At 40.8% G+C, this 26090-nt stretch overlaps 1 protein-coding gene across 8 annotated transcripts; it reads right to left on the bottom strand.

Moving 5' to 3' along the window:
* Window positions 1-3: 3 nt before the first annotated feature.
* LOC147218968 (transcriptional repressor p66-alpha) lies at window positions 4-20743 on the bottom strand. 8 transcript variants are annotated; one of them, XM_086171939.1, is made up of 11 exons: window positions 20583-20743; window positions 12570-13090; window positions 9340-9469; window positions 6995-7123; window positions 6806-6883; window positions 6548-6667; window positions 6049-6222; window positions 4150-4411; window positions 3512-3933; window positions 3161-3422; window positions 4-2408 (listed from the first exon to the last, which is right to left on the bottom strand). In XM_086171939.1, exons 2-11 carry the CDS (start codon window positions 13085-13087, stop codon window positions 2269-2271), a joined length of 2235 nt encoding a protein of 744 aa, XP_086028065.1. In that variant the 5' UTR covers window positions 13088-13090; window positions 20583-20743; the 3' UTR covers window positions 4-2268. The 8 variants fall into 8 exon arrangements, with proteins under 8 accessions (XP_086028065.1, XP_086028064.1, XP_086028068.1 ...); XM_086171938.1 differs by having other exon boundaries at window positions 6049-6243; window positions 20583-20726; XM_086171942.1 differs by lacking the exon at window positions 20583-20743 and adding an exon at window positions 20205-20523 and having other exon boundaries at window positions 3296-3422; window positions 6049-6243.
* Between the last annotated feature and the right edge of the window lie 5347 nt (window positions 20744-26090).

Below are 26090 nucleotides of genomic sequence, written 5' to 3'. Positions count from 1 at the left end.
TATCAACAGTAAAAGTTTTATTCTTATTTAAGTTTAACATTCACATGTTTACAATAAAGAGTCACATGAACTGGTATTATTCTTGTTGTAGGTGTTAAAATGCATTTAGTTGAAAGTGATGTAAATGAATTTCTATTTTCTGGCTGATTTATTGTGGTAGAAGGGTTGATGTATAAGGCCACAATAAGAGCAGCTTACAGGGCAGCTGTCATTGGATTTCTTATGATAGGAGATTCAATGTGATACCAGTGAGTAATAATGTAATTTTGTAAGATTCAAATGAATAATCATAAAGTGCTTTTGACCCAAAAAACCTAAAACCCAAAACATTCCATGAACATGACTGAGGAAATTTCCTTTTTCTACTTTGTTTATGTTGCTCAACAGCTGCAACTATCTGTGGTGTCACACTTGGGATGAGTGCAGGGTTCAATTTTCATCCATCTTCTTCTGCTTATCCTGCACTCAGGGTCGCGGGAGATGCTGGAACCTATCCCAGATGTCATCGGGCGAGAGGCAAGGTACACCCTGGACTGATCGCCAGTCAATCACATATATAGACTAACACTCAATCATTCAGTGCAACTTTCCCAATTTTTTCCAGTTATCCTGCATAGTTTTGGACTGTGGGAGGAGACCCACGGAGACACGGGGAGAACATGCAAACTCCACACAGAAAGGGCCCCCTGGTCAGAAATCGATCCCGGGTCCTAATGTGAGGCCACCACCATACCGACCAACTTCACCTGATCTCTGTGAAGGAATTTCATTGGGACTGGCCTGGTTTAAGTTAAAAGGAGTAAGCATATGTTCATTGGAAAATAGCTGGGTGAAATATAAAAAGTCCAACAAGTAGGACCAAACACCTGTTCTTCTTGAGGTGAGTGAACTTTTAACACAAGACATGTACGATATTTGTCAACTTCCTTCACCACTTTGCCCATCTTTTGCCTATTGGGACAATCACATTGTGATGACGCTCAGATTGCAGAGGCCATCCCTCTGACACACCAGTCAAGGCGGAACTCATAGAATTCTTCCTGTCTTAATAGACTAATTAGACAGTTCCTTCTAGGGAGTGTCACGTCACTGTCATGAAAAATACAAAAAAACAAGAGATTAAATTTATATTTTTTATTATTTCTTTAGGAGCTAGGAAAAAAGTAAACCAAATAAATTTTAACATAAGTTTATACAATGCAGTTAAGATTGGGTAGCAGAGTAATTATGCAATATGGTGAGGGGATACAAGATAAAAGACTGTCTTGTGCTTTCCAGGGTCTTGGTAGCTGAAGGATGTTCCCTTAGAGAACTGATTCAAGGATCCATATTTGTTGCATGTCGCATGGATTATAGTTGGATAGCTCAGAGGCAAGATCTCTGGTTCCAGTGTGGAAAATTCAGCTCCTTCGGGGGTTTTCAAATGACAAAATTTAAAATAATCTTACAATTATGACATTAATATAAAATAAGCAAATTACAGATGGTAATTACAGATGAATTAAGAAACTACACCATGCTTCTTTAGCCAAGGTGCAAAACGAACAGAGGGGTTAAGGGTAAGCATGCTGTTAAACTCGAGAAAACAAAGCTAGAATAAACTCTTCATTTGTGGGGAAACCACAATATATTGAGTGATTTTGAACAGACGGAAAAGGGAGGAAAAAAAGAAAACCAACAAAATAACTTACTGTAAATACAAAATAAATTCAAACCTTCAACTACTGGGGTGAAGTACTGAAAAATTTACAACTCACTTATCTGGTTTGTTTTTGCTTGAAACAAATGTGTTGTGTTGAATCAGACATCTTGGGTTTATATGACTAGAACCATTCAAGTGTTAAAATGTTGGGTCATTCTGACCCAAATCATGGCAAAAAAGGGCTTACAAGCCCAGAACACACTTGTTCTTATCAAGGTACTCAATGCAGACAGAAACTCCGGTCACATCATCATTTAACTACCCAGTCTGAAGGACAGAAGTACCAGGGGGGAAAGCCCTTCAAGTATTTGTTGTTTTTCTCAGCCCCAGTCAATTCAAAGTGGTCTGCATGATTACCCAAGAACAGCAATCCTTAAAACAACGACAGAAAATGAATAAACTAAAAACAATGTTCAAACAAAAAGGTACAGAAGGAACATTTCTTTACTTTTAGAGATTGTATTTGCTTAACAGTCCTCCGGGGAGTGCTGTTGATGACATATTTGGAGCTCTGGAACTTTGACAGAAAAAAAAACCTAATAATATATAGTTTAGTATTGTTTCGATTATTTCCATGTGTTTGCAGTCTGCGAGATTGACGAGCGAGAGGGGATCATGTCCAGCAGGTACTCCCTATGGCGAGCGTCGACGCTAGCTGATGGCTTGTGACCCGTTAGGCTGGGGTTCACGTAGGCCATGGTCACCCCTGTGAACATGCAGCAGAGTCAAGCTGCAAGTGGGTCAGCGTGAGACACGAGGGATGCAATGAGTTTTTATTGCGTTAAGAATATAAAAGGGCCAAAGCTGTAGAAATATATAACCTGTGCCCAAAATACACAGACAAACAATGGGAGAAATGCAAGAATCTCTACTCTAATGTATGGAGAGGCACATCCAGTGGAAAATATTGGACCATCAAGCTGAGGGACAACAGGAGATCACTGGCAGGGGGATTGGAGGGTGGGTTCGCCTTGTCCAAAAACACTTCTCACCAGCAAGTCTGAATCGTGTGTTAATATACCGTAATTTACGGACTAATGAGCGCACCTCAATATAAGCTGCACCGGTTAGTTGATCCCTATCTTGGCCTTCCTCCTGCGCACTAAAACCGTCAGTCGCCTACTTCGGTGTCAGAGTTGAGCGGCCTCAGAAGTCATTTCATCGGTTCAATGTGACGAGGATAAATTTTTTAGCGGCGTGAAGCTCGTTAGCGCCCCCCACCCCCACCCCCCCAAATCCATAAATTAGCCGCATCGCTTTTTACGCCGTAGTGTTCAAAAGCGTGTTAAAAAAGTCACGGCTTAGCGTCCGGAATTTACGGTACATGTTTTTTTTGCGGTTATACTGAATAAATCATAGGATTTGGATGGATGGATCAAGGATTGCTTTTGGACCAGACAGGAATTGGAAAGAGAGCAGATGTCAGGCGCCAGAGTTGGGCTGCTAAGGTGAGTCTACCTGTGTTGCTGTTGCTTTGCTTCTTCCATGCAGTGGATGAGGCACTACCTCCGCTGACAATCCTGCCGCCGCCGAGTCCACTGCTGCTCACCTTTGAACTCTGGACAGAGCGGTGGGAAACATGGTCGTGCTTACCTGGCCGGCTGACCAAAGCCGCGGCCGCCACTGCACTCTGCAGCTGGGGGGAGGTAGAGAAGGAGTGGGGGACACCCCTCACCCCCACTGATGAGACACTACCATGGGACAGCTGGCCTTGGGAGCTCTGAGGGGAAGGAGCAGAAAAAGAGGGTATCCAAGTCATGGGAGCAACAGCTACGTTTGTTCCACTGAAAGAGAAGATGTAAAACCAACCTTGATGGAGTGATGGCGAATGATGCTGGCTCCTCGGTTGACCTGCTGGTGGTGCTGCAGAGATGACGCTCTGGCCTGAGCCTGTTTCAGCTGCTGAGACACCAGCTGCTCTGCCTTTATAGACGAAGAGGCAGATGAAGAGGATGAGGAGCTACTGTGAGAGATGGATGAGGATGTTTGCTGAATGATCCGCTGATCGATTTCCTGCTCCTGCTGCAGTGCTTTGACAAATGCAGCTTTCAGGCGATTGGTGTGCTCGGCTTTCAAAGCCTTTTTCTGATTGGATGACATGCAGTCTTCACAGAGGACCATGCCGCCTTTAGCCTTGTCCAGCCTCCACCGGCAGGTGAAGTCAGTGTTGCACTGGGTGCAGATAAAGGGCTCTCGAACACTGTGCTTGGACAGAGCTACACCTGTCTTTCCTGGATGGAGAAATGGTAAAAATAGTCATGACTGTCAATATCTAAGTATTAATTAACATCTACTAGTGTAGTTTTCAAATATACTGCTTGTGGACAAATACCAGAAGAAAAAAAAAAAGACCTGAACAACAAAGTAATACAAATGTGTATTTCACTCTACGCTTGTCATCAATAGTGACTGGTGACAAGAAACACAGACAAAAAAAAACAGCAAACCTCTGTGAATTGTGTCCAACAGATTCTGGACCACTTCTTCCAGTCCCACCAGGTAAATGAATTCATTATTGGCTGCTGAGGGCAAGAAGTTGAACTCTGGGGCAGGGGGCTTCGGTGGAGGAATCTCCAGCAGGGTCTTCTCCAGTTGTTTCCGCAGAGCAAGTTTAGCGGCGGCTTGGCGGCTAGCAGGAGAATCGTTGGCATTGACCAAAGACACGCCACTGCTTCCTGAGGAGGAGCCCTTCAAACTGGATGGCGAGGTCTTTGATAAAGAACAGTGTGCAAAGGGCATTGTACAATCAGATGACCCATATAGAAAGATCAGTTATATATCAGTGGGCATAAGTCTGGACAAGATTTGTCTTGAACCCCAAATCTACCAAATAAAAAAGATATTGAGGAAAACTGAATAAGCTGCAAAAAGAGTAAATCAACCCATATGTCACTGAATTGACCACATATCAAAAATGGAATTAGGTATTCTTTATAAATATAAGAACGATACTGACGTTATATCTCCTGTCTGTGGACTGTAGGCTATGTAGGTTGAAGTCAACTGGTGTTTAATTTAACATGAACTGAGGTTCAAGTTAAATAAGGTCAATGTCAGCTACATGACAGAATTTCCTGACTTTCCGTTGACTGAATGCAACAAGTCAACCAACTTTCTTGGGGTGAAGTAGATGCAATTAATTTTAATTTACACGGAATATAGGTTTTGTGTTTCTGACCATAATGACGGTAAAATGTTTTCACAGATATTCATAGTTCCAAGAGATTGATACCTACTAGGCCATCACTATTTTTACTGGGGCAACATCTTCAAAATAGCCCACACTGTCAAAGTTGACTATTTTTACCTCATGTGATCTAATGATGCATAAAAATATATGGCCTCCCATGATGTCTCCAATGATCACTAAAATACAGTGTCAAAAACTTTAAAATACATTAATAAAATAAAATTCCTACTGTTTTAAACTGTAAAATTTTCAGGGGGGTTGCGAACGCATGTTATTTAACCTGAAACATTTTTCTGATCACGTTAAATATAATCCAACCCAGTATGATAAACTGACCGTGGAATTATGATTCCTCTTAGAAGAATCGCCTTTCCAGTCAACAAAATTGAAAACCTCTCCATTAATGCTATGATTTCAACATTTTAATGTTATCGCCTCTTTTAGCTCTGGACCAACCAACCACACTATGTATATATTTGAACAAGTATGTTTTTGTACCCACTGTTGCCTAATTTAATTTATCACGCCGTTATGTCACTTAATTTCCGTTTGAGATCAAGAGTAATTCTTCCTCGCAGCCTCCAACATTTCCCAGATGCATCCAAACTTTCATTGTTTTGTGGCTCAGTAAACAGTGAATGATTCCTGCATGAGAAACTGTAAACAGCACAGCTTATTTGAACTCAAACATTGAGCTTCTGCCTATTTGGATCCAAATGCTTTGTGCCTAAATGAGCCCCTCCTTGACAAATAATAATAAAGGTTATTCTTTTAGAAGTCAAGCCCATACAGCATCTATTCTGCTGTCACTAGTGTCACATGACAAGTATCGCTTGTATTTTTATTGCAATGCAAGAGGATTACGATGTTCACATTTGTCATTCAGAGGAATAGGTTGATTTCTCAAATTAAGAAGGTTTTAGAAAAAATTCTTGTTGTGAACGATTTTCTTATTGCTAATGATAAAATGGTTAACGATAACACATAACACATGGGTAATAAAACAGTAGTGTTATGCAGTTCATGATCAAACAGTGGTCCAGGAAATCTATTTTCAAAATGTCATCAGGCTAAAAAACAGAGGGTCTGAAAAAATATCACCAATAGCATGGCAGCATATTTGTGTAAATTCTATTAACACATTTGACATACTAACCAGTGTGCTAGCACTAGTGCCTATCCTTATGAGGCCTGGCTGCACCATGCCTCTTTGGCCCTGGCCTGCAGGGGCTGAGGTCCTGGGGGCCAACAGCAGAGGGGGGGGTCCTGAGCCTCCGCTTCCGGAGGTAGCTAGCTGCTGCTGCTGCTGCTGGCGGAGAGCCTGGATCTGCTGTGGAGATACAGAGATGGGCTAACCGAGACAATGAGAGGGACCACACGGAGGGAAAGTCGTGGAGGGACCAGGGAGGGACATCAAAAGCACCAAAGCAAAGGGCACAAACAAAGAGAGAGAGATGCAAAAAGAAATAATAAGTCCTAAGTTTAAATTTAATTGCATCACTGCAATTTGTCTATAAAAAGTCAAAGACAGCAGTGAGACATTGGTTCCTATCTTGGGCTATTATCACCGGGTTGAGAAGATTTGATATATAAAAGCGTCGCCAAAGTCATTTCTCAGCACATTATTAATACTCAAAGCGTTTCTCATGACTCACCTGTGCCCCTCTGACCAGAGGCGGCATGATGATCTGAGACCCATGTTTAGACGACACCTGCTGTCCTCCTCGCACCAGTGGTGGAGGGATAACTGTGCCCGAGCTTCTTCCTGTCAAAATCTGAACAGAGGAAAAGGGAACAGCCTAAATACAAGGATGATACCACACTGATTGTGTGTGTGTGTGTGTGTGTGCGTGCGTGTGTGTGTGAGAGAGAATGTCAGTGTGTGTGCACATATGCCACACTAGATTGTTAACCTGCTGTGAGCCTTTACTGCCTGCAATTGCCCCCCGGATGAGAGGTGGGGGGGCAGAGGAGCCAGAGACAGTGGAGGGCTGGCAAGAGAGAATTGGAGAAAGATATTAAAGAGGAAAATATTTAAAAGTAGTAGCCGTGTATCTCAGAGTTGGGATACAGGACTCCACACGCGACTCTGCAGTGTTTACCTTTTGAAGAGTGTCCCTCTGTATCTGGCTTTGCCGGAGTTTCTTTAGCAGCACCAGCTTGGCCTCCTCCAGCCTGAGCTCCTCTTTCAGCTGCTTTATAATGCGCTCCCTTTCAGCAGGGCTACTCTTCTGTACTCGACATGCCAAGACAATAGAAACATTTCCACTTAGAACTGCAATGATAGAAGGCTTTTTAAGATCCTAATTGTTAACTTTTAGACCTCAAAAACTGTTTTGAGAAGATGACTTTGATATGGCTCTCTGGTTAACTGACTTGATATTTGGGAGGCTTAAATACTTAAATAATGGAAAAGATGTCTTCAAAATGTTTTTCAGCTTAACAGCAATGAGAAATGATCGCACAACAAAGAAAGTTCAAGTTTTTCATTTAAAAAGGATTCTATCCATATATCACATTTGAACGCAGTGCAGAGGTAATTATGTTGCGATTGTGTATGCTAAATAAAAGCAAGGCTACTAATTTATGTTTCACAGCAAACTACATCTTTAAGACAACTATCATCACATTAACTTAAATTTTCAGCTTTTACGCCTTCTGGCTTCTACAACAGCAGAACTGGTTTGCTTTCAACCCTGAAACCTACTGATTTTTACAGCAACAAAAGTTAGCGAAAGTGCTATATGTTTGGCACAGACAGTATGTCTGTGTCATAAATAAATATGACAAACCGCCGATGCAGTATTTGTGAGCTTATTATATAGTGTCCAGTGTTGACCATCTCCTTGATCTTACTTCAACCCGATGAGCCCTGCTAGCGCTGACTGGTCTGTCACAGGCTGATGTTCCCCTGATAGTGGTTTCATCTAGCACATGTGAACATTTTCTATCAGGTTTGATAGAAAATGTTCCTTATACTTAAAAGTCATTGCTCATATTACAGGCCAATTTCCCAACAAGAAAACAAACTACTTTCAGTATCCAGTTGGCTTCACAATTAGACTCTTCACCAAAATCCAATTCACTTCAGAAGGCCAGAAAAACTCTGGAGGACTCCCACTATTGGAGGAAACGAGGAATATCAACAATCCAATGACTCAATTACTTCTAATGACATTAATATTTCGTATGAGAGAAAACATAGTCTGATGCAGAACATTACAGCACCCTGTAATCCCCACTATCTGGCAGTAGCAGGGTATTGCTGTCATTTTCAAAACATTTTAAAAACAATTTCTCCTATAAGCCTGTTTCCTGCTGGGAATTCTCCCCTTTTGGAAGCTAAATATTCACCATTAATAACCATAAGCTTATTTTATCCCTCATAGTTTACCCAGCTCACAACCCCAATGACCTTTGTCTCTGAATTTTCTGAGTTGCCCTCTTAGCTTTTACCTTATAACTACCAGGTCCATTTGGACTGCATTTTTTTAAATATTCATTCTTGCAGTGATGGTTATGCACTTGCCTTTGGAGTCTATTTTTTTTTTCTTGATTCTTAAGACAAACAATATTTTAGACCCTCTTATGTCATTTGAAGGAGAAACTGTTATGTCCTCCCTTTTAACACTGATATGTCAGATCTTTTTACCATTGTGCTGAACTAGTAGTCTTCTCTGCCCTACACTCCCCCTACCCACTCCCACATTTTTACCTCAATACCAGCATTTTTGGGTTTCTTTTCAAAGCCACCTCTCTGCAAATATCCTGGTGAATTATTTTGATAACCTCTGCTGGACTGTAATGGTGTTAGTGGTCGCAGTCCATACCTAAACAAATCAACTTTTACTGTCCCTCACCAGCTTAATGACTGCACTTGTGCCCTGAAGGAGGAGTTATGCAAGGTAGAGCATAAATGGAAGAACACTAATCTGCAAGTTCAATAAGAGTATCAAAAAGACAAAGGGATGTAACCCTTTAAATTAAAGATCCTAAAAAACTAAACATCTAGCAAACAATACACTTATGAGAAAAATACTAGTCAGACTTTTGTTCCCTTTAGGCACAGTTTTTTAATTTGGACATAAAGATTACTATTTGAATAAAAATGCAAAGACATTTTCTGAGCACCTAACCAGCCGAGTCACTGAAAACAGTCCATGCGTGTCTATGGTCATGGATCTGGTCAAAAGTGAAAATCTGACCCTTGAATCTCTTTTCAGCAGCCACGTAAAGGGAGTGAGATTTGAAAAGAAAAGCACTGCTAAAGCAGTCCCACCTGATTCACCATCATGTGTCCACATTTAAAAATTGAAATGAGTTCATTATAAAGACCCAAGCAATAATAATGATTTGACCTACATGATAAACCATTAGTTTCAAGATTCCTGTCTCTGAGGGACAGGAACATAAAGGCATGATGTCTCCCTTTAAGTCCGAGTCTCACCATGAGCAGGTCTGTGTCCAGCTCCTTAAAATGACTTAGACCGTTCATCGGTGGACTAGGGGAGTCGTTATCTGACAGGATGATGACATCATCGTCTTCAGGGGACGGAGGCCGTTTCTCCCGTTTTATGCTGCAGAGCAAAAAGATGAAAGATGGTTGGATTAGTATATTTGAAACGGAACACAGCTACGTGCTGTTTATTGTAATCACTACTACACAATTACATCATGTCAAATATTTTCATCAAAAATGTATCATTGTTCCCCAAAAGAGTAAAATAGAGTTGATCTTGAAACAACTGTAAGGACTCCATTTAACAGAGAATCTAGCAATCCTGTGGGTCATAACATTCTTATGGGATTCCTGTCTTCTATTCATCACTTCACTGACAAAGATTAGGTAAAAACAGGGGGAAAAGATGGAGCAGATGTAACAGGAACATAATACCAGTAAGTCTATTCTTAGATCTTTAAATAGGCAGTTCTACAATGAACAAAGTAATCACCCTCCACTGGCAAAATGTAGGTGATTTTGTATAGTAAAGAGAAAGGCCACTCAAAACATGAGCCATAGCAATATGTGGACAAAACAGTTCTTTTCTAGTCAGCAGTTCAATAAAAGAACTCTATGTACCTTATCTTCAGCATAATGCTGGTTGTTCTATTGACTTATTCTCTGCCTGCTGCTGAGGTGACTGGCTGGTTGCAGGTAGCCTCCTGCGAAAGGCATAGTGTGTGGATTTTTGACCCATGGTGCCTAGCCAATTTATTGACACAATGGATTTTGCAGAACACATAATATGTGAAGAGAACAGTTCATATCAGCCAGTGAAAAATACCTTAGCAATGCTAATGCAAGAGATGTGATCAGAACCATGTGAAAAATCATATATATATATATATATATATATATATATATATATATGTATTCATTTTTTTCTAGATTTTCTGCAGTTAAGTGCGTCTCAGAGTTTTACTGGCATGTGGTAAATGTATGATGCTGAGAACTGATTTAGTAGTCAGTCACAAGGGGATCACTAACAAACAAAATTACAAGTGATGGAAATGCACTATAAAATAATACATGCAATGGTTTTAGTAAATTAACAATTAAAAGTTCAAGTTCAATAATTTGCATAAATAAACAGTAAGAACAACCCCCAAAATGATAATACCACATATATTTCCTCAACTGAATATATTGTTAAAGCATTATAATTGTAGACACTTCTGCAAAACTCATCAATTAACCAACTTAAGTTGAATTAAGTCCTCAAAATGAGTAAAATCAAGTTTGTATAAACTAGATAATGGCCTCCTAAGGAAATGCTCTCGTTGATTTATTGTGAATAGACAAGAAGCACCAGAAATATCTCTTTGTTTTAATGGCTCCATTACAATAATTTGTAAATGCTTTTAAATTTCATTTTGACACTAAAATTCATCTGACAGCCTCTGTATTTATGCTAGTCTCTTGTTCTTCCAAGAGAATGATTTCCAAAAAAGACCTATCCTCCTGCAAACATGCAAGTTAAGAGATCTCTGCACACAACTGCACTTCATGCAGATGCTATTTCAGTGCAGTGCTATATGCAAGGTGGGACATTAAACTCCTTGATGGAGCCATAAGTCAAAATTAACAGCTGTTTGAGACCACACATTTCCTGTTGAAGCAGAATTTAGTAGCAGAGCATAAGCAGCATTTAAGCTATCTGGGTGACCTGTATCGAACCGAAAAACATTCCAAAAACACAGTCTTTTCGGGAAAGTAACATCAGTCAGACATGTTGGATCAACCTATAGTTATATCTTTAAAATGTGTTTGTGTAGATTTGAACACACACACACACACACACACACACACACACACACACACACACACTGGTTTGTTTATTAATCTACTTCAAAGTGCTATCTCAACTGTATGCCATGTGTGAACTGCAAGCCATCTTCCAAACAAATGGCACGAAAACAAAACAAAAAAACGTACACAAAACAACTGAATATTCCTTTTACCTTCTAAAAGAAAGATGGGCTTGTGATTACACAGAAAATTATTCTATAAAGCATAAGAAGTCCTTGCTGTCAACGAAAGGCAACTTGAGTCTTGTGTTTCTGAGACGCCCTTGTGTGTGTGTGTGTGTGTGTGTGTGTGTGTGTGTGTGTGTATGTGTGCGCGCGCACCCCCCCACAGGGCTTAGCGGCCATCATCACTTCCTGTGGATTAATCACTACTTCCAAAGAAGTCACATGACCTCAAAGTCATCATCACGTGACACACTCACTTTTACTCCCACCCTCCCCCTACCCTCACGGCTCCTTCCACAGTGGAAACCATGGCAACAACCGGCTGGAACCAGTTTGTGACACAGCTTCATTTTGTGTGAGGGAGTTTTTAGGGTTCAGGTGGCGAGTCGGGGGAAAATGGAGGTAGACTAGGGCTAAAGTTAGACGTCATCGATGAAGATAGCCAACGCCCCCCATCCCTTAGTAGCCGCGGCCATGTTCAAAAAAAGTAACTCGGAACATTGATAAATGTGCTTATTACTATCAAGATTTCAATTAAGTGCAGTTTTATCCTTTTCATCTAATTCCTGTAATCATACAATCTTAATATAAAAACAATGTTCTTTTGGAGAAGAACTACACAACTTCAGTAGAGATAACCTTTCCTACACTCTATTACTCAGAGACATTTTAGATCTTTTTGGGTCCCAAAAAACAGTAAGAGGTCCCTGACACTGGGACACAATTATTGTTAATGGTGAGCACTACACAGGTCCTGAATATGTTTGCACAGAAAAGAACTAACTTTAATTTAACACAAGAAACAGTCTCGAAAAACTGTTTAATGCTTTCTTGCTGATTCTAAGATTCAAAATTTTTTGACATGCGCACTGTAAGAATATGATGATTCAGGTAAGGCAATGAAATTCTTACTTTGCTCATAATTTCATTAAGGTAGTTTTTTGTATTTGATAAGATTTTAAATGATTTTTGGTGATCTTTGTTTAGTTTTGATTATTTCTTGCTTTTTTGGCAATATGATTTCATGCTGATTTTAGGGCAGGTCTTTCCTATTTCCAATTTACATTTTTCATGTTTTTAAGACAACCCCCTCCATCAGCATCTTTTTGACTGCCCCCAGGGGGAACTTCGAATGATCTGACAGTTGCAGGTATACCGTGTTTGTCTAGCAGAAGAGAGATGACTAACAAAACAATTTCTTACCCTTTGGAGGTGCTCATGTCTACAGGCTGCTCTCCAGTCTGCACCTCAACTTTAATGGTGGCCTTCACCTCGCCTGCTGCAAGCATTCCACTGGAAGTCTTTGGCTCTGTCGATCGGACGCGGCTCTTTGTATCTATGGACTGCTCCGTCTTCAACCCTTTACTTGCGCTGTCATTACATCCTGTCCGATTGTCTGAGCTTGGTTCAACCTGCGGTTTGGGGGCCAGTTCTCCTTCATCTTTTACTGGCTCAGGTGCCGAAGGTAATACTAAAGGTAATGGCAACCGGCTCTGCACTTTTTCCGGCTTTGGTCCAGTCCCGGTTGGACTCTGACCATCCTGTCCCACTACAGGGTCAGGTTTAGGGTTACTTTGAGCCTCTTCTGTGGGTTCAGAGGAGTCCATTTTCGGCTTTTTGCTTTCATTGTCAGAATTTGGGGGTTCTATAGACTGGGGAGTAGTATCCCTCTCCAGCGCCCTCTTTTGGCTGCGTGTCTGGCGGACAGCCTCCTCAGACATCCCCTGTAAAATAGACAGTAAACATTTTATTAACCATTCTATCATACTGTCAACAGAGTCAAATAACTATTAAAAATATTACTTACCTATCTATCTATCTATCTATCTATCTATATATATATATATATATATCCTTGCAAATACCAGCAAAAGGGATTGTAACAAACATGCAGCAAATGCAAACTACATCTTGTCAACAGTAGCTAACTCAATGTTGGAGCCTGTTTCAAGCAGCCCCAGGTTTAGGGGATGAAATCTCTTAATAGACACCCCCAAAGTCCTCTGCAAGCAGAGAATTAGGGATACAATCATGTTGTATGAAGTCTGCATTACATGTGCTAAAGTAGCAGTGTTTACAATGGAGGAATCTTTATTTCATTAAAAGTTCTGAGTATAATCTCAGTGTGCCAAATGCTGGCAGTGATAAAAGCTGACATGCTTGAAAAAAAAAGGTTGAAAGTGTTTCATTGCAACTGGTACTTCAGATTAGATAAGACCGCCATTGGAAAAAACTAACAAGAAAAGCTCAAAATGGATATCACATTTTACTCATGTTGCCATCATGGGACAAACATATATCACAGAACTATTCCCAGTAATACATGATTTCTTCAGTGTAAAAGATGTGATTATGCACTAATTCCTTAGAATGTTAGTAGACAAAACTGACCTTGAGTCATCTGCACTCGAGTGGACAGATTGTTGCTACATAGGCATGCAGACAAAACATGTTGGATAAGTATCACATCACCAATATATTGCATTTTTTCATTTGGATTAAAAAAACCCTCAGTCTAAACATAAAAACTTTAGTTGGACATAAAATTTCCTCTTGGTAAAGGAGCATCAGATCCAATGCCCTCTCATATGAATATGTACAACATATCCAACAGATGTCCCAAAGGACAAAATCTACTTGTGCTGTCAGACAGATCAGAGTTTAAAGTGTGGCGTTGTACAGTAATATGTAACATACACATGTGCAGTTGCACGTGCACACACACACACACACACACACAGCATCCCCAGTAAAGCTTTTGCAAAGCTTAGTGGATGTCAGAAAGCAAAGGGGACTCAAGGAGATAGTAGATCACATGGGTCAATGAGTGCTTTAGCTATGGCTGAATAATGACCGGTCACAGCCATTCTAAACTCACATTGGCCAATTAGTTCGCGAACGTTTTTTTTGGAGTGAGAATGCAATCAGTTTTGTACACTGCAGACTCATAGACTTAGACTTTGTCATTCAGTATACAGCAAGTGTACACTTAACAAAATTTCGTAGCATTTACATAAAGTAAATCCATATGCTGAGTTGAAATTGGAGACAGTTTAATCTAAATGTTGTTTACTAAATGTCTCATTTTACCTCAACTTAGTAATGATTGAGCCTAGTTGAACAACTACTTTTTAACCAATTAATCAAACAATCAAATTTTAAAGTTTACATACATTTATTGGGGGCTCAATAAATGTGGGCTGAATAAAAGCGTTACAAATTACAGCGTACTGAAAAACACACAAAAAATAGGACAATGCCACCAACAGGTTGCTTCTTAACACAGGCCAAGTTGTGACTCATTGTTGCTGCTTAATTTTCTGTCAATCGACTAATTATTGAATTTCAAACTAGGTTCAGCATGTGCACCATACAAGCAACCAAGTTGTCACAATTGTGAAGCAAGAGGACAGAATGCTTGGCATTGTAAAAATTACCAAAGTGATCAATTAATTACCTAAACAGTTGCTGCTTCACCTTTTTTGGTGACTGACAGGCTAATCTTTTACGACAGCCTGTTGACAAGCAAGAGGACTTTTGTTGATAAGACATAGCAGCTAATTAACTTAAGATTACCATCTCTTATACAGTCCCACAATTCACAATTGTTTCTTCTCTACCTGTATGCTTCTTGTAACAAATGTATGACAATTTTTTGCAAAGGATAAGGCTTTAGTCATTTTAGACCAAGGATTAATGTCAAGACAAAACAGTGGCGGATTTAAATGGGCCATCTCAGCCCTTCTTCAGCAAGCTCGGAGAGGGGGGGTGTCACATGTGACTTGTTGTGAACCGATAGTCTGAATCTTGCAGTTGCTTGCAAGGTTAAGCCTGTGTCATTGCGAATCTTTGGTCTAAAAGGGCCTTTAAACCTGTATTACATCAAGCATTAAGAGGCAATCTAAAAATTCCATTCAAGTAGTGTCCAGCAACTGCAGACACGACACATGCAGTTTTGACTAGCCTAACCTATCTTGTGCACGTGAGTATCTTGAAATCATGTCACTGATCCCATTATGTCTAACAATATCAGTTAATCTTACTTATTCTGATTTTAATACTATGTGTATTAATTTTTATAAATGTAGGAAAATATGACATTGGAGACACATGAATCAATCTTTGTTCACTCCCACCTCACAATGTAACGATGTCAGATAAAATAAATTTGAAACGTGTGATGCTACCTTTTCAGGCTTTATAAATAAGGAAAACTCACAAGGTAGTCATTTTACATGATAAGTATATGAGAAAAATATGACTGATATTAAATACTTGAATCTGATTTGAGGATTCCTGACTAAATAGAGTCTCCAATATGCTTTAATAAGTGGGTGACTCTCATCAATTTATATAATAACAAAAGCAGGCCCCCGCTGGTAGCAAACCACGACCTGAAAATGAGCGCTCCCTGTAAGTTTGTTTGTTTGTTTAAATCAGAATCTAAAAATGAAGCCAAAAATGAAGTAGTCTGAGATGACTTTTGGGGGTGGACAATTGGTTGAACCCCACAGAGATTGTTGTGTAAGAGGAGGGTAGACCCCGATGATGAAAATGATGACCTATCTGTGAGCTGCATGAATCTAGGGAAATACCATGAACTTTTTTTCATACTGCAGAGAAAAAGATATTGCAACGTCAGTTTAATTCAATATCGTGCAGCCTTAATGTTAACATATCTCTCCGTCTAAATATGATAACCAGGATACTGAGACTTAGACACGCACTTGCTGATAACGAAAAAAAAAACTTGATAACAAATTCTGACATGCAGCAGATGACCTTCGGTCAAAGTTCAGATTGTCAAACAGAAAGCACAAGTGACAGTAACAGATGTATACCTGAATTTGTTACTGCCTACTGGATGAAACACAGGAGTTTACCCTCCATCATATTTGCACACTGTGGGACAGACAGACAAACATGCGACCCTTTTGAATGTGCTGAAGTCTTAGTCTGCCCTGTGACTATAGCACAACACCAAGTTATGTTTTGTTTCGTTTTTTGGGGGGGATGAGGAGCCCAGGGGTTGCTAAATTTAACCTTTACGACCTAGGCTACTACTTAGTGACAAGCCATACACACCCGTACCTCTTCCCCATCTTGCTGTCAGAAATACAGTATTGGACATAAAGCACACAGAGTGTACCCATGATGTGTCCGTACAGTATACATACAGTCACAATATAGCACACACACCAATCATCTGATAACGGAGAGCTGACTAAGTTTTTTTTATATACTCTTACATCACTGAGACACACATGACATGACCCTTCCCAGGATTCAGTGGGACACACAAAGCACTTTTCCTGAGAACCGGTTTAAACCGGTTGGTTAGTGTGTGTGTGTGTGTGTGTGTGTGTGTGTGTGTGTGTGTGTGTGTGTGTGTGTGTGTGTGTGTGTGTGTGTGACTGAGAGAGAAGCCGAAGCTAGTTTTAACCCTCCAGGCGCTGGAGCAGACGAAGGGCTTCCACAGCAGCGGCCATTACACAATGTGTGTGTGAGTGTGTCTCTATTCATGTGTGTAGTGATGACATTATCAATTCCAATGTGTGTAGCTGTGAGCTGATGCTGGTGGCAGACATTACACACCCGGCGACCTTACACAGACACTGACCCAATCTTTCTAGCAGGGGATCTGAATGGCTGACAAGTTTCACATTTCATCTTCGTGGCAGTTTACACACATTTCCTTTAAGCCCACACACATACACACACACGCAAACATGGCGGATCAAACGCCCCCCTTGCCCAAGAACTTCACGTCATACCAATGCAAAGCCTCTGAAGTCGAATAAAAGACAACTATTTCAGAATTAGACGTTTTAAATCTTGGATGAAAAGCAAACTTTTATATATTGGTGATTATAAAAAAAATATTTAAAAAAATTATTAAAGCAATAATTTTGACAATCAAGCACAGGTGACAACTAAAACACATGCACGCACATTGTTATGCCTCATGTCCATTTGTTTAGTTGACTTCATACCTTCTCATCAATAAATACTTGTTTTCTAATATACTTTAGATTTTTCTGAATCTATGTTTGAAGACTTGTTTGGGTTAAATGAAAACAACCAAATTAAGAAGCAGGCAGTTTAAAATCGGAAAGAAAACACATCTCGCATACAAACCCTTCTTCTACTTCTGCGTCTGGAAGTTTCTGTCTCTTCTTCACAAGATAATTGTCAAACAGTAGTGGTTCCAGTTGCCAGTGTACTGTCATTCTCACTGGAGAGTCAATACAGCACAGTCCTTTTCTAAAGGTTTTTGCAAGTCTCTCTCAACTCGGTAATTTAATCTGGTATCAGGTTGCTACCACGATCAGGGCAGTGCTTGTCAAAATTCACAGTTTATCTACACCTGTCTTGTTCCCAGCTGAATGTCTTTTTCTCCTGCCCTGAGGTGTATCTTTTAGTCTGTCATGGAACACAACAACTGCTTGGCATTCAATCACTCGTCATTCAGCATGGCAGACTCACTACGGCATCACTGATATCTGGCTGCACATGTGGCATGCATTCATCATGCTATTTACACAGACAGACATCTACCCTTTACAAACATTTCTACGTCGTACATGATTTTCAGTTGCACCCTTTGAATCTGTTGCATCGCTAAAAATTCTTACTAATACTCCCATCTAGCAAAATTATGAACAACAGTGCAGACAGGATTACCCAATACCAGGAAACAAAACCTCTGTACTTGATACAAACACTGCCATATAAAAAGTAATCAATTTTGCTCAGCATCTGGTTCCATCCAAGGACAGGAAGTGATACCACGGGCTACACAAGGCAGGCAGACAAAGACGAGAGCCAATTGTTGCCTATATATTTGATCAAGTCATAGAAGCTTGACCAAACAGTTGCCATGTGACCCCTGTGGTCATGTGCACCAGCTTAAAATGTTGCCAGCACACGACCATTTCCAGAACAGTGGCTGATTAAACAACTCTCCGTCAGTCTTCTGTTATCAGTGGATCTGAGTTTTCTAGAAAGTGGAGAACAACAATGCTGAAACTTCTGAGCAGTTTCTGACTCAGTCCAGTAGCTCAAACAATCTGAATATTGTTCGTCTGGTGGGACAGGACATCAAGCATGATGCTGTAACTGCACAATTTCAGCAGTGTCCTGTCATGGCAAGTAGTCCAGCGATCCTGGCGACAAAGCAAAGCATTCTCTGCCCTTCTTTATTTCCATGGACAACTCCATTCAGTAAGGATGACCTGCATTTGTTTGCAGAGAATGCAACCATGCAACAGATTGTTAACATGCAAATAACACTTTACCGTTCCTTTGTTCACATGAACTACAGCATGCTCATTCCAGATCTCTTACAAAGAAGCAGTAACATCTCCTAGAATCAGGTCACTTTACCAATCTCCAGTCTACATGGCAAGCAGGGGTCTGCTACTAAGCAATTAGCCTATTATTACTGGTAGAAATCCTGTATGTTTGTCTGACCAAAGTAAAGCAGCATTGATACATAAGCTCAAAAAATAAACATCAGTGAATGCAGACGACATATTAAATGGATTTCCTTAGGAAAGATAAAAAAAATAATCTTTGTCCTTCAATGATAAACATAAACTTACTCCAACTGCCATGCCGTTGATCGTATGGTAATGCTGAGAGTTTATGGCTATGAGGAGTCAAAAACGAAGCTTTAAAGTACTGCAGACCATTGATGATACCATAATCATTTTCGAAAGTAAATCATATGCCAAATTTCAAGTACAGTAAGTACAAGTTTGTCAACAGCCATCATTTTGAAGTCCGAATTTGAGCAAACTTCATCGTGTGTAGACATTAACCTGTTCTTAGGAAAGCATCCACGGCACAAGACATGTTGTGTAATAAGACGGTAGTATTTCGTTAAGTAACCCAAGATCTCGATTATTTGAGGTAAATACGAAGTATACCCTGTCTCAGCATGCAAACCCCCGTGAGATTGTGTTCACGTACCATGAGCAAACACCGGCTGCGGTCATACTTAACCATCCAATTCTTAAAAGAATTTAATCCATCCGAGTGCTTCCAGAAAACCAGACAATGGAAACATTTGTCGTCGTCGTCGTCCCCCCTCCCCCCCACCCCCCAAAAAGAAAGGAAGAAATCGGTTCGGTATCGGAGATCCTGAGCCGGAGCTTTGTCTCGAAGCGCTGCAAACTCGTCTGACTGTGCATGGGGCGTGCGCGTGTGCGTGCGTGTGTCTGGGTGAGAGGAAGAGCCGGGGAGGGAGTGTGTGCGGTGTGTGTCAATGTGTGTGTGTGTTCAGCTTTAAGAGGAGGAAGACTACGGTTGTCACAGAGCGAAGTAGGAAGATTAGCTACCAGATAGCAGAACCAACACTAGTGCCACGGGGCTTAAAAACGGACAGGAGCCTCCAACGTTAACGTTACACCACCCAGTACACCATCCAAAGCAAACTCGGCCCTTTAAAAGCTAAACCCAGCCCACACTACATGTGCAACTAGCCGGCTTTTTTATTATTGACACCGCCTCAGCGGAGGTGAGCGTGTTATTAGTTAGCGAGCTAACATTAGCTCCATCGCACAAACAAAAACACGCAGCCGGTTAATCTTAGACATAAGAAGCTGATATCAATCCGCCAACGGACACCTCACTGCCCCGGTCCTAACTGATAAAAGTCTTCCTGGCCGGCGGCGGCTCCTCAACATGACCCAGACGACCAGAACCGAGCCCGGATCGTTGACCTGGCGGCACCTCCGGTGCGGGACAACCTTCGGCTCGGAAAAACGGGACCGAAACTTTTCATCCCACAACCTTTTAAAGTGAGGTGGCGTGTCGCAAACTGGAACAGTTTACCTTGGTGCCCGAGGAAAAAAGCTTCGAGTCGGAACTCATACATTTCATCGGCCGGCCCACGGTCGGAGGTTGCCGCCGACGAGCCGCTGGCGATGATACGTTCTAATCCTTGGCTCATTTAACGACTTCTGCCGCACAGAAGCTGGTCTAGTGAGCCGGATACGCTTCGGAAAACGTAAAAGAGAATAAATTTAAGCAGAGAGAGCCCCCCTCCCCTTCCCCGGCGCTCAACCTTTGGCTCTGCGGAGAAGTGTTACTTTTCAACAGCCCATCAGCTTCTTTATCGTCACAGATAGGTGGAGGAAAACCTGGCTCCTCTCGACGAGTCCGAATAAAAGGCTCCCCTCGATCCACTTACTAAAAAAACTTCGTCCTCACCTCTGTCAACTTATTCGGTCACTTTGTCGCCTGTTCTTCGCCGATGGTCGACTAAGGAATGTTTAATCTGCAGTTAACCTCGATAAATCGTTGCTTTTTTGAAATCCAAGGGATATCCTCTTTTTTCGGCCCTCCCCGCTGCCGCGTCTGTTGCCAAATAATGCGCCTCAACACACATGGAGCCGCTGCGTCCTCTTAGTGGGCATGCGCACCTCTGCATACCAGGGCGACCGGATCACATCATGTAGCCACTGACCACCAAGACCCAAGGCAGGACGAGCACGTCGGGGGCCCCGGGCTCCACGGGTTGACCCATGACTGAGATCCCCCCAACACACACCTACATGTTTGCACGTACACGCATGCACACACACACACACAAACACACGCACACACTAAACGCTTCACTTACTCAAAGCATCTCATTTATCACTCAAAATAATTGACAGCCAACGGTGTCTTGAGGAACACCATACCACTGTGACAATCAGGAGAATTTCAAGACCATCAGTTCAGAACACAAAGCCCTATATCAATGTACAGAAGTAAATATAGTCCAAACGCAAGCAGGAATTGCCGTGCGGCTATACTTGGCAAAGGAGCCGGGAAGTAAGGCTCGATTGCCAACCTGCAAAAGTTGGAAATACAGTTAGTTAATCCAAGGCCCCCGTCTGCATGAAAGGGCCCCCTGAAAGGTTCACTGCAAGATCTTGGATAATCTGATTCATTGCATTAAGTTACTTGCACATTTTTATTTGAGTCCCTTTTACCTCCACCATGGAGGTTCAGCTTCGTTGTTGTTTGTATGTCATTATCCGACTTAAAGCAGACTGGGTGGTGCGGAGTAGCACGGGTTGATGAAAAAGGATGAATTGAGAGGGGATTGGGCGATAAACTACAATTCTTTAAAGTAGTCAGGACACAGGTATGTTGAAGCTGTCCAGTGGGATGGCCTTGTGTTTATAAAACGTGCTCATATGCACAGGCGCACTAAATCAACCAATCAGCAAAATGTAATGCAACAAACATGTGGTTACATTGGCTTGTGGCAACACAGTTGGGAGATGAGGGGTTAATAGTGTCCCAAAATGAAATTTTTGCCCAGGGAGGCATTATGTTACTCTCACTGCCAAGAAAACCAGCAACTCCATATGACTCATTTAAACAGCAATAAAGTTTCTTTCTTTCAGTATCATGTTATTTCCTAAACTGACTTCTTTGTCTTACCTTTTTGTAGTCTTTTCCTCCAGACTCCCTAAGGACCAGCATCAAACTCACCAGTCTATCCAAATATACACCTCTAACCTCACAGCAGTATTACAGTTCCTGTTCAACTTGACGTTTGTTACATACAAGACCCCGTGGGTAATACCGAATACAAAACTTAAAAGATTAATAATGGCTATATAGTTAAGTTATTGAAATTGTGGATATACCGATGTCTCTACAAAGTACTTTATGGGGAGAACAACAAAGCATCACTCAATAAGATTGTTGCTTTGGGATAATATTAAATATTGCATTATTTTAGTTTTACTTTGGTTTGGAGGACTGAAATCACCTTGGGAGTCACCAGAAAAAGATAAAAACGACGGTTGTTGAAAATAGAGCAATGGTTGAGTAACTTAGTAAAACATCATTAAGACACTAAGCAATTAACTGCCTTAGAGTCAGCATGAAATGACTTAAAAATCTGGAAGGGATTATCTTAAAAAAATGAGTAATGATCCCACAGTCCCTGGAGCCATACTTTTGTGGGGTTAGTCTGGTATCCCCCGTTCTGAAAGAAGTCATTTTCAAACCATAGCAGATAGTGTACCTAGAGGATCCTATCAGTAAAGCCAGATAGCTGCCTCTCATCCTCTCATTTACAGGAAGGTGCCATTATTCAGTGACAGTTGCATGTCCACTTACACGTATTTTTAATACACAGCATGCACAGCATGCACAGCGTGGACTTACTCGTTGCATAATCGCTTTCATAAAGGCTCCAACACACCATACCTGTCAGGAAGTGACTTGCATCCCTTAAAAGACTCACTGTGAACTGCACTAATCCTCTATCATCCACAAACACACAGAAACATGCATGTCTGTACCATGGTGATCCAAGTAAGAGAAGTCCATAAAGACAGAAGCGGGAAGGGGCTAACAGGTGGGGGTTGGGGTGTCGGTGTGCTTTGTCAGCCCCATTCTGCCGTTCTAAGCTCTCTTTAGATGATGCTGTGTCATCAGGTCTGATTGTTTCCATCCTCTCATCCAGCCACTCCATCTCCTGAGGCTAGAGATTGTGTCATATAAACGCAATCAAATCTGCACCGAGAGGCATCCTCTCATAATCACCCTGTCCAAAACAGGGATCAGATGAAGATAAAAAAAAAAAAGGCAGCAACTTGAGTTTACAATGGTAATGATGAATTGTTCTATCAATATTGGCAACATTCCATTGTGTGAGAAAGGGGCGCTCACATCAGTAATGACAAAAATCATCAGCAATATTCAGTTTTACATCAATAAGAGTCAAGCTCTCTTTCAGAAAGTTAAACTGAAACTTACTGGTGTATGAAACACCTCAGGAGCTGCATTTGAAAGCACGATTGGTGAGAAGACATATTCCTCTCTTGGAATCCTGTTGACACTGTAATGTCTGAACTTTCTAGCCTTCAGGTCCCTTAAAAGCTTAACCACGAACAAGGTAGCCTTCTTTGTTTAATCTGTCCAAAATGGCAAGTACAAAGATGGCATGTTGTAGTTTAAAGGGGGATATGTGATGGACTATTTCTTGGCCTGAAGCAATAGGCTAACTCCCTGGATTCTCCACTAGTTGCCAGGCAACTGCTCACAGATAAGAAATAGTCCAACAACTATCCCTTCAGATAACTAAAGTGATAATAAAGCAACGTATGAGAATAATGAGAATGACTGAATGAAATATAGATGAAGCTTAAATAATGATGCTGGTATCTTGAAAATACCGGCCTCACCCCTGCAAGCAATATACTATTTACAATCACACTGAAATAGGAAAATCCAAGAGAAAACGCAGACACAATTAGACACATTACATAATCAAGCATCAATTTTAGCAAACCAGGCCTGTTTGAAGAGACCAATTTTCTCCAATCTGATTATTAGTAATTGGTAGGTTGTGCTGTTTGTGCATCCCCTCACAAACCATTCTCTTAGGAAGAGACTGAAATTGTATGAGTTGTCTTTTTTTTTCAAATGTCACTTTGATAGGTAGGTTTTAGAAACAAACTAATATCTTGGTGTAAATAGAAAGTAAGTATGATTTGAAAAAAACATCTTGATACAAAAAAGAGCTCTTAGTTATCTGACCCAGAGCCAAGGCACCGGGCTGACAGTAAAAGTGAGGTTGAGCCAGGCTCCAGGCTCCAGCCTCCCTCCTTCTCTGAGCCGAGGCCTAATGGCCGCCAGTTACAACATGACAGCGTCAACTTAATCCTCATTAAGTACTGTAACAATGCAGGAAGTAGTTGCTGCAGTCACGATTAGACGGGCTCACTATTTGGCAGGAAATAGCTTCTCTCAGCTGCGTCCAAGACACCTAAACGTTCCAAAAGTTTCAACATATCCTCACCCCTTCTGTGCTAGGGATGGTGTTCCGACGTGGTTGAACGTGACGAAACAACAGAGCGAAGCAAATTTAACGTAATGGTGAAAGAAAAAAAATATTTTTATGATGATTCACACCGTCTCACACCGGTGTCCGGTGTGAATGTCGAACACTGGCTGCGTGAGACGTTTGATGTCCACCCCTGTAAACAAGCGATCGCAGTGTGAAAACGTTCATATCGATTTGTTTTTGTTATCGATCTGAGCGTACCATTCATTCGTGTGTTTACTTTCATATCGTAATTACTTTGGGGGGGAAATAAATAACTACTTTCTGATCGTGTTCTCACTGTTGAAAGTGAGCACTTTTTTAAAGTTTCATGTTGAATTCTTGACAATCAGTAACTCAACAAAGTGGATCTGCACCAGCGCATTCCCTTTGGCTATTGATAAACCCCTGTACCTATCTGGGGGACTGGGGTTTATTAATTAAACACGGTGCATTTCAAAGTACCAACAATCAGTTGCAAATTCATCCAATAATCATATTTCTCATTTCTCATGTATCGTACTCTTCGCATGATGCGTAACATTCACATACTGTTGGTTACACCCTGGGCTCCTACAGTGAATGCAGTGTCGCATCTATGAGCAAGTAATGAACCCCTATTGCTAAAGACGAGCATCAAAATGTACATCTACAAGTAAAAGACTTCAAATCATATGAAGGTGGAAAAAAACACATCAAGTCTTTGGTTGAGCCCAAAATGAAAGTGAAATCTGTTGACTTCAGTGATCAGGACTGGTATCTAAACAGTATAAAGGATAAGGCTTCCCATATGGTGCTGATATCAAAGGTAAGCTGCTGAGTATATTCTTAATATTCTTCCAGTGCATCTTTTAAATCCTTGAATCCACCTCCAAACTCAAAGCTTGGATTTATCAGCCCAACTGTGTTTTTTATTTAAACCTTTATAAGGAAAATATATATTTACTACAGTTTGAAACAATGTAATGACAAAGCTAAAATGTAAAGCAACTTAAGGACTACACCAACATTCATATTACCCACCCAACAAACTCAAGGAAGACAATTATCATATGTGGGCAATTTTTTGTGCTATGTATGTTTTCATGAGTCTTACATTAACCTTTGGCCTCTAAATACTCAAAAACACCTCACATTATTTACGCCAAAAAGATGCATGCATGATATCAAAACAAGAATTGTATATTAAATTGCGATTTTATAATCAGATGAACCTGAATCATACATGCCGTTCATGCAGTCACCACTTTTGGGTTTCATTTGTGCTCTTGTCTCTGGGTTGAACGCTGCAGGCAAGCTGCTGACAGAGGAATAAAAACCCCAGTCATCTCAGCAGGTTCATCATAGGTTATTTCGCAAATAAAACTAGAACATTTGAAAAAAAGTGCTGTAATATATTGTGTTGTGGTGTGTTCAGTAAATACGTCAGTCTCAAGGCTCTGTAACATCTGACTTTCATTGGCAGACATGGCCAACAAGATCTGTTCATCTCCAAAAACCAGCGGCAATCCTTTATATAGTCTCTGCAATTTTCTGTTTAAGAATAAGAAAAATTCACAGTAACTTTCCTCTATGTATCATGAATAAGGAGTGTTATTGAAGCAAACCTCAAGTTCTCAAATGTGTCTCCCCTGGTATTCAATATTTCCTGAAAAAATGCTGCCAATACACAGTCCTTGAACAAACCTTTAGTCAAGTATTAACACTACAGCACATTCACATTTGCAAAATGCATTAAGCCAACCATATCAAATAGCTTGTTGTTAGTATTTAATCCATTCCTAATCAAGAAAGGCTAAAAGTGTTACCTAGAAACCACAAGAGTAAATCTTAGCTTAAATGATTTAGAAATTCAGGTTGTTTTGAAATACACTGAGGCCTTT

The sequence above is a fragment of the Fistularia commersonii genome, chromosome 25, assembly GCF_037954325.1.
Source record: "Fistularia commersonii isolate RoL2024-O1a breed Wild chromosome 25, RoL_Fcom_v1.0, whole genome shotgun sequence".
NCBI classification, from domain to species: domain Eukaryota; kingdom Metazoa; phylum Chordata; class Actinopteri; order Syngnathiformes; family Fistulariidae; genus Fistularia; species Fistularia commersonii.
Note: the sequence above shows the minus strand (reverse complement) of the source record. Positions and strands in the feature narration are given on the sequence as shown.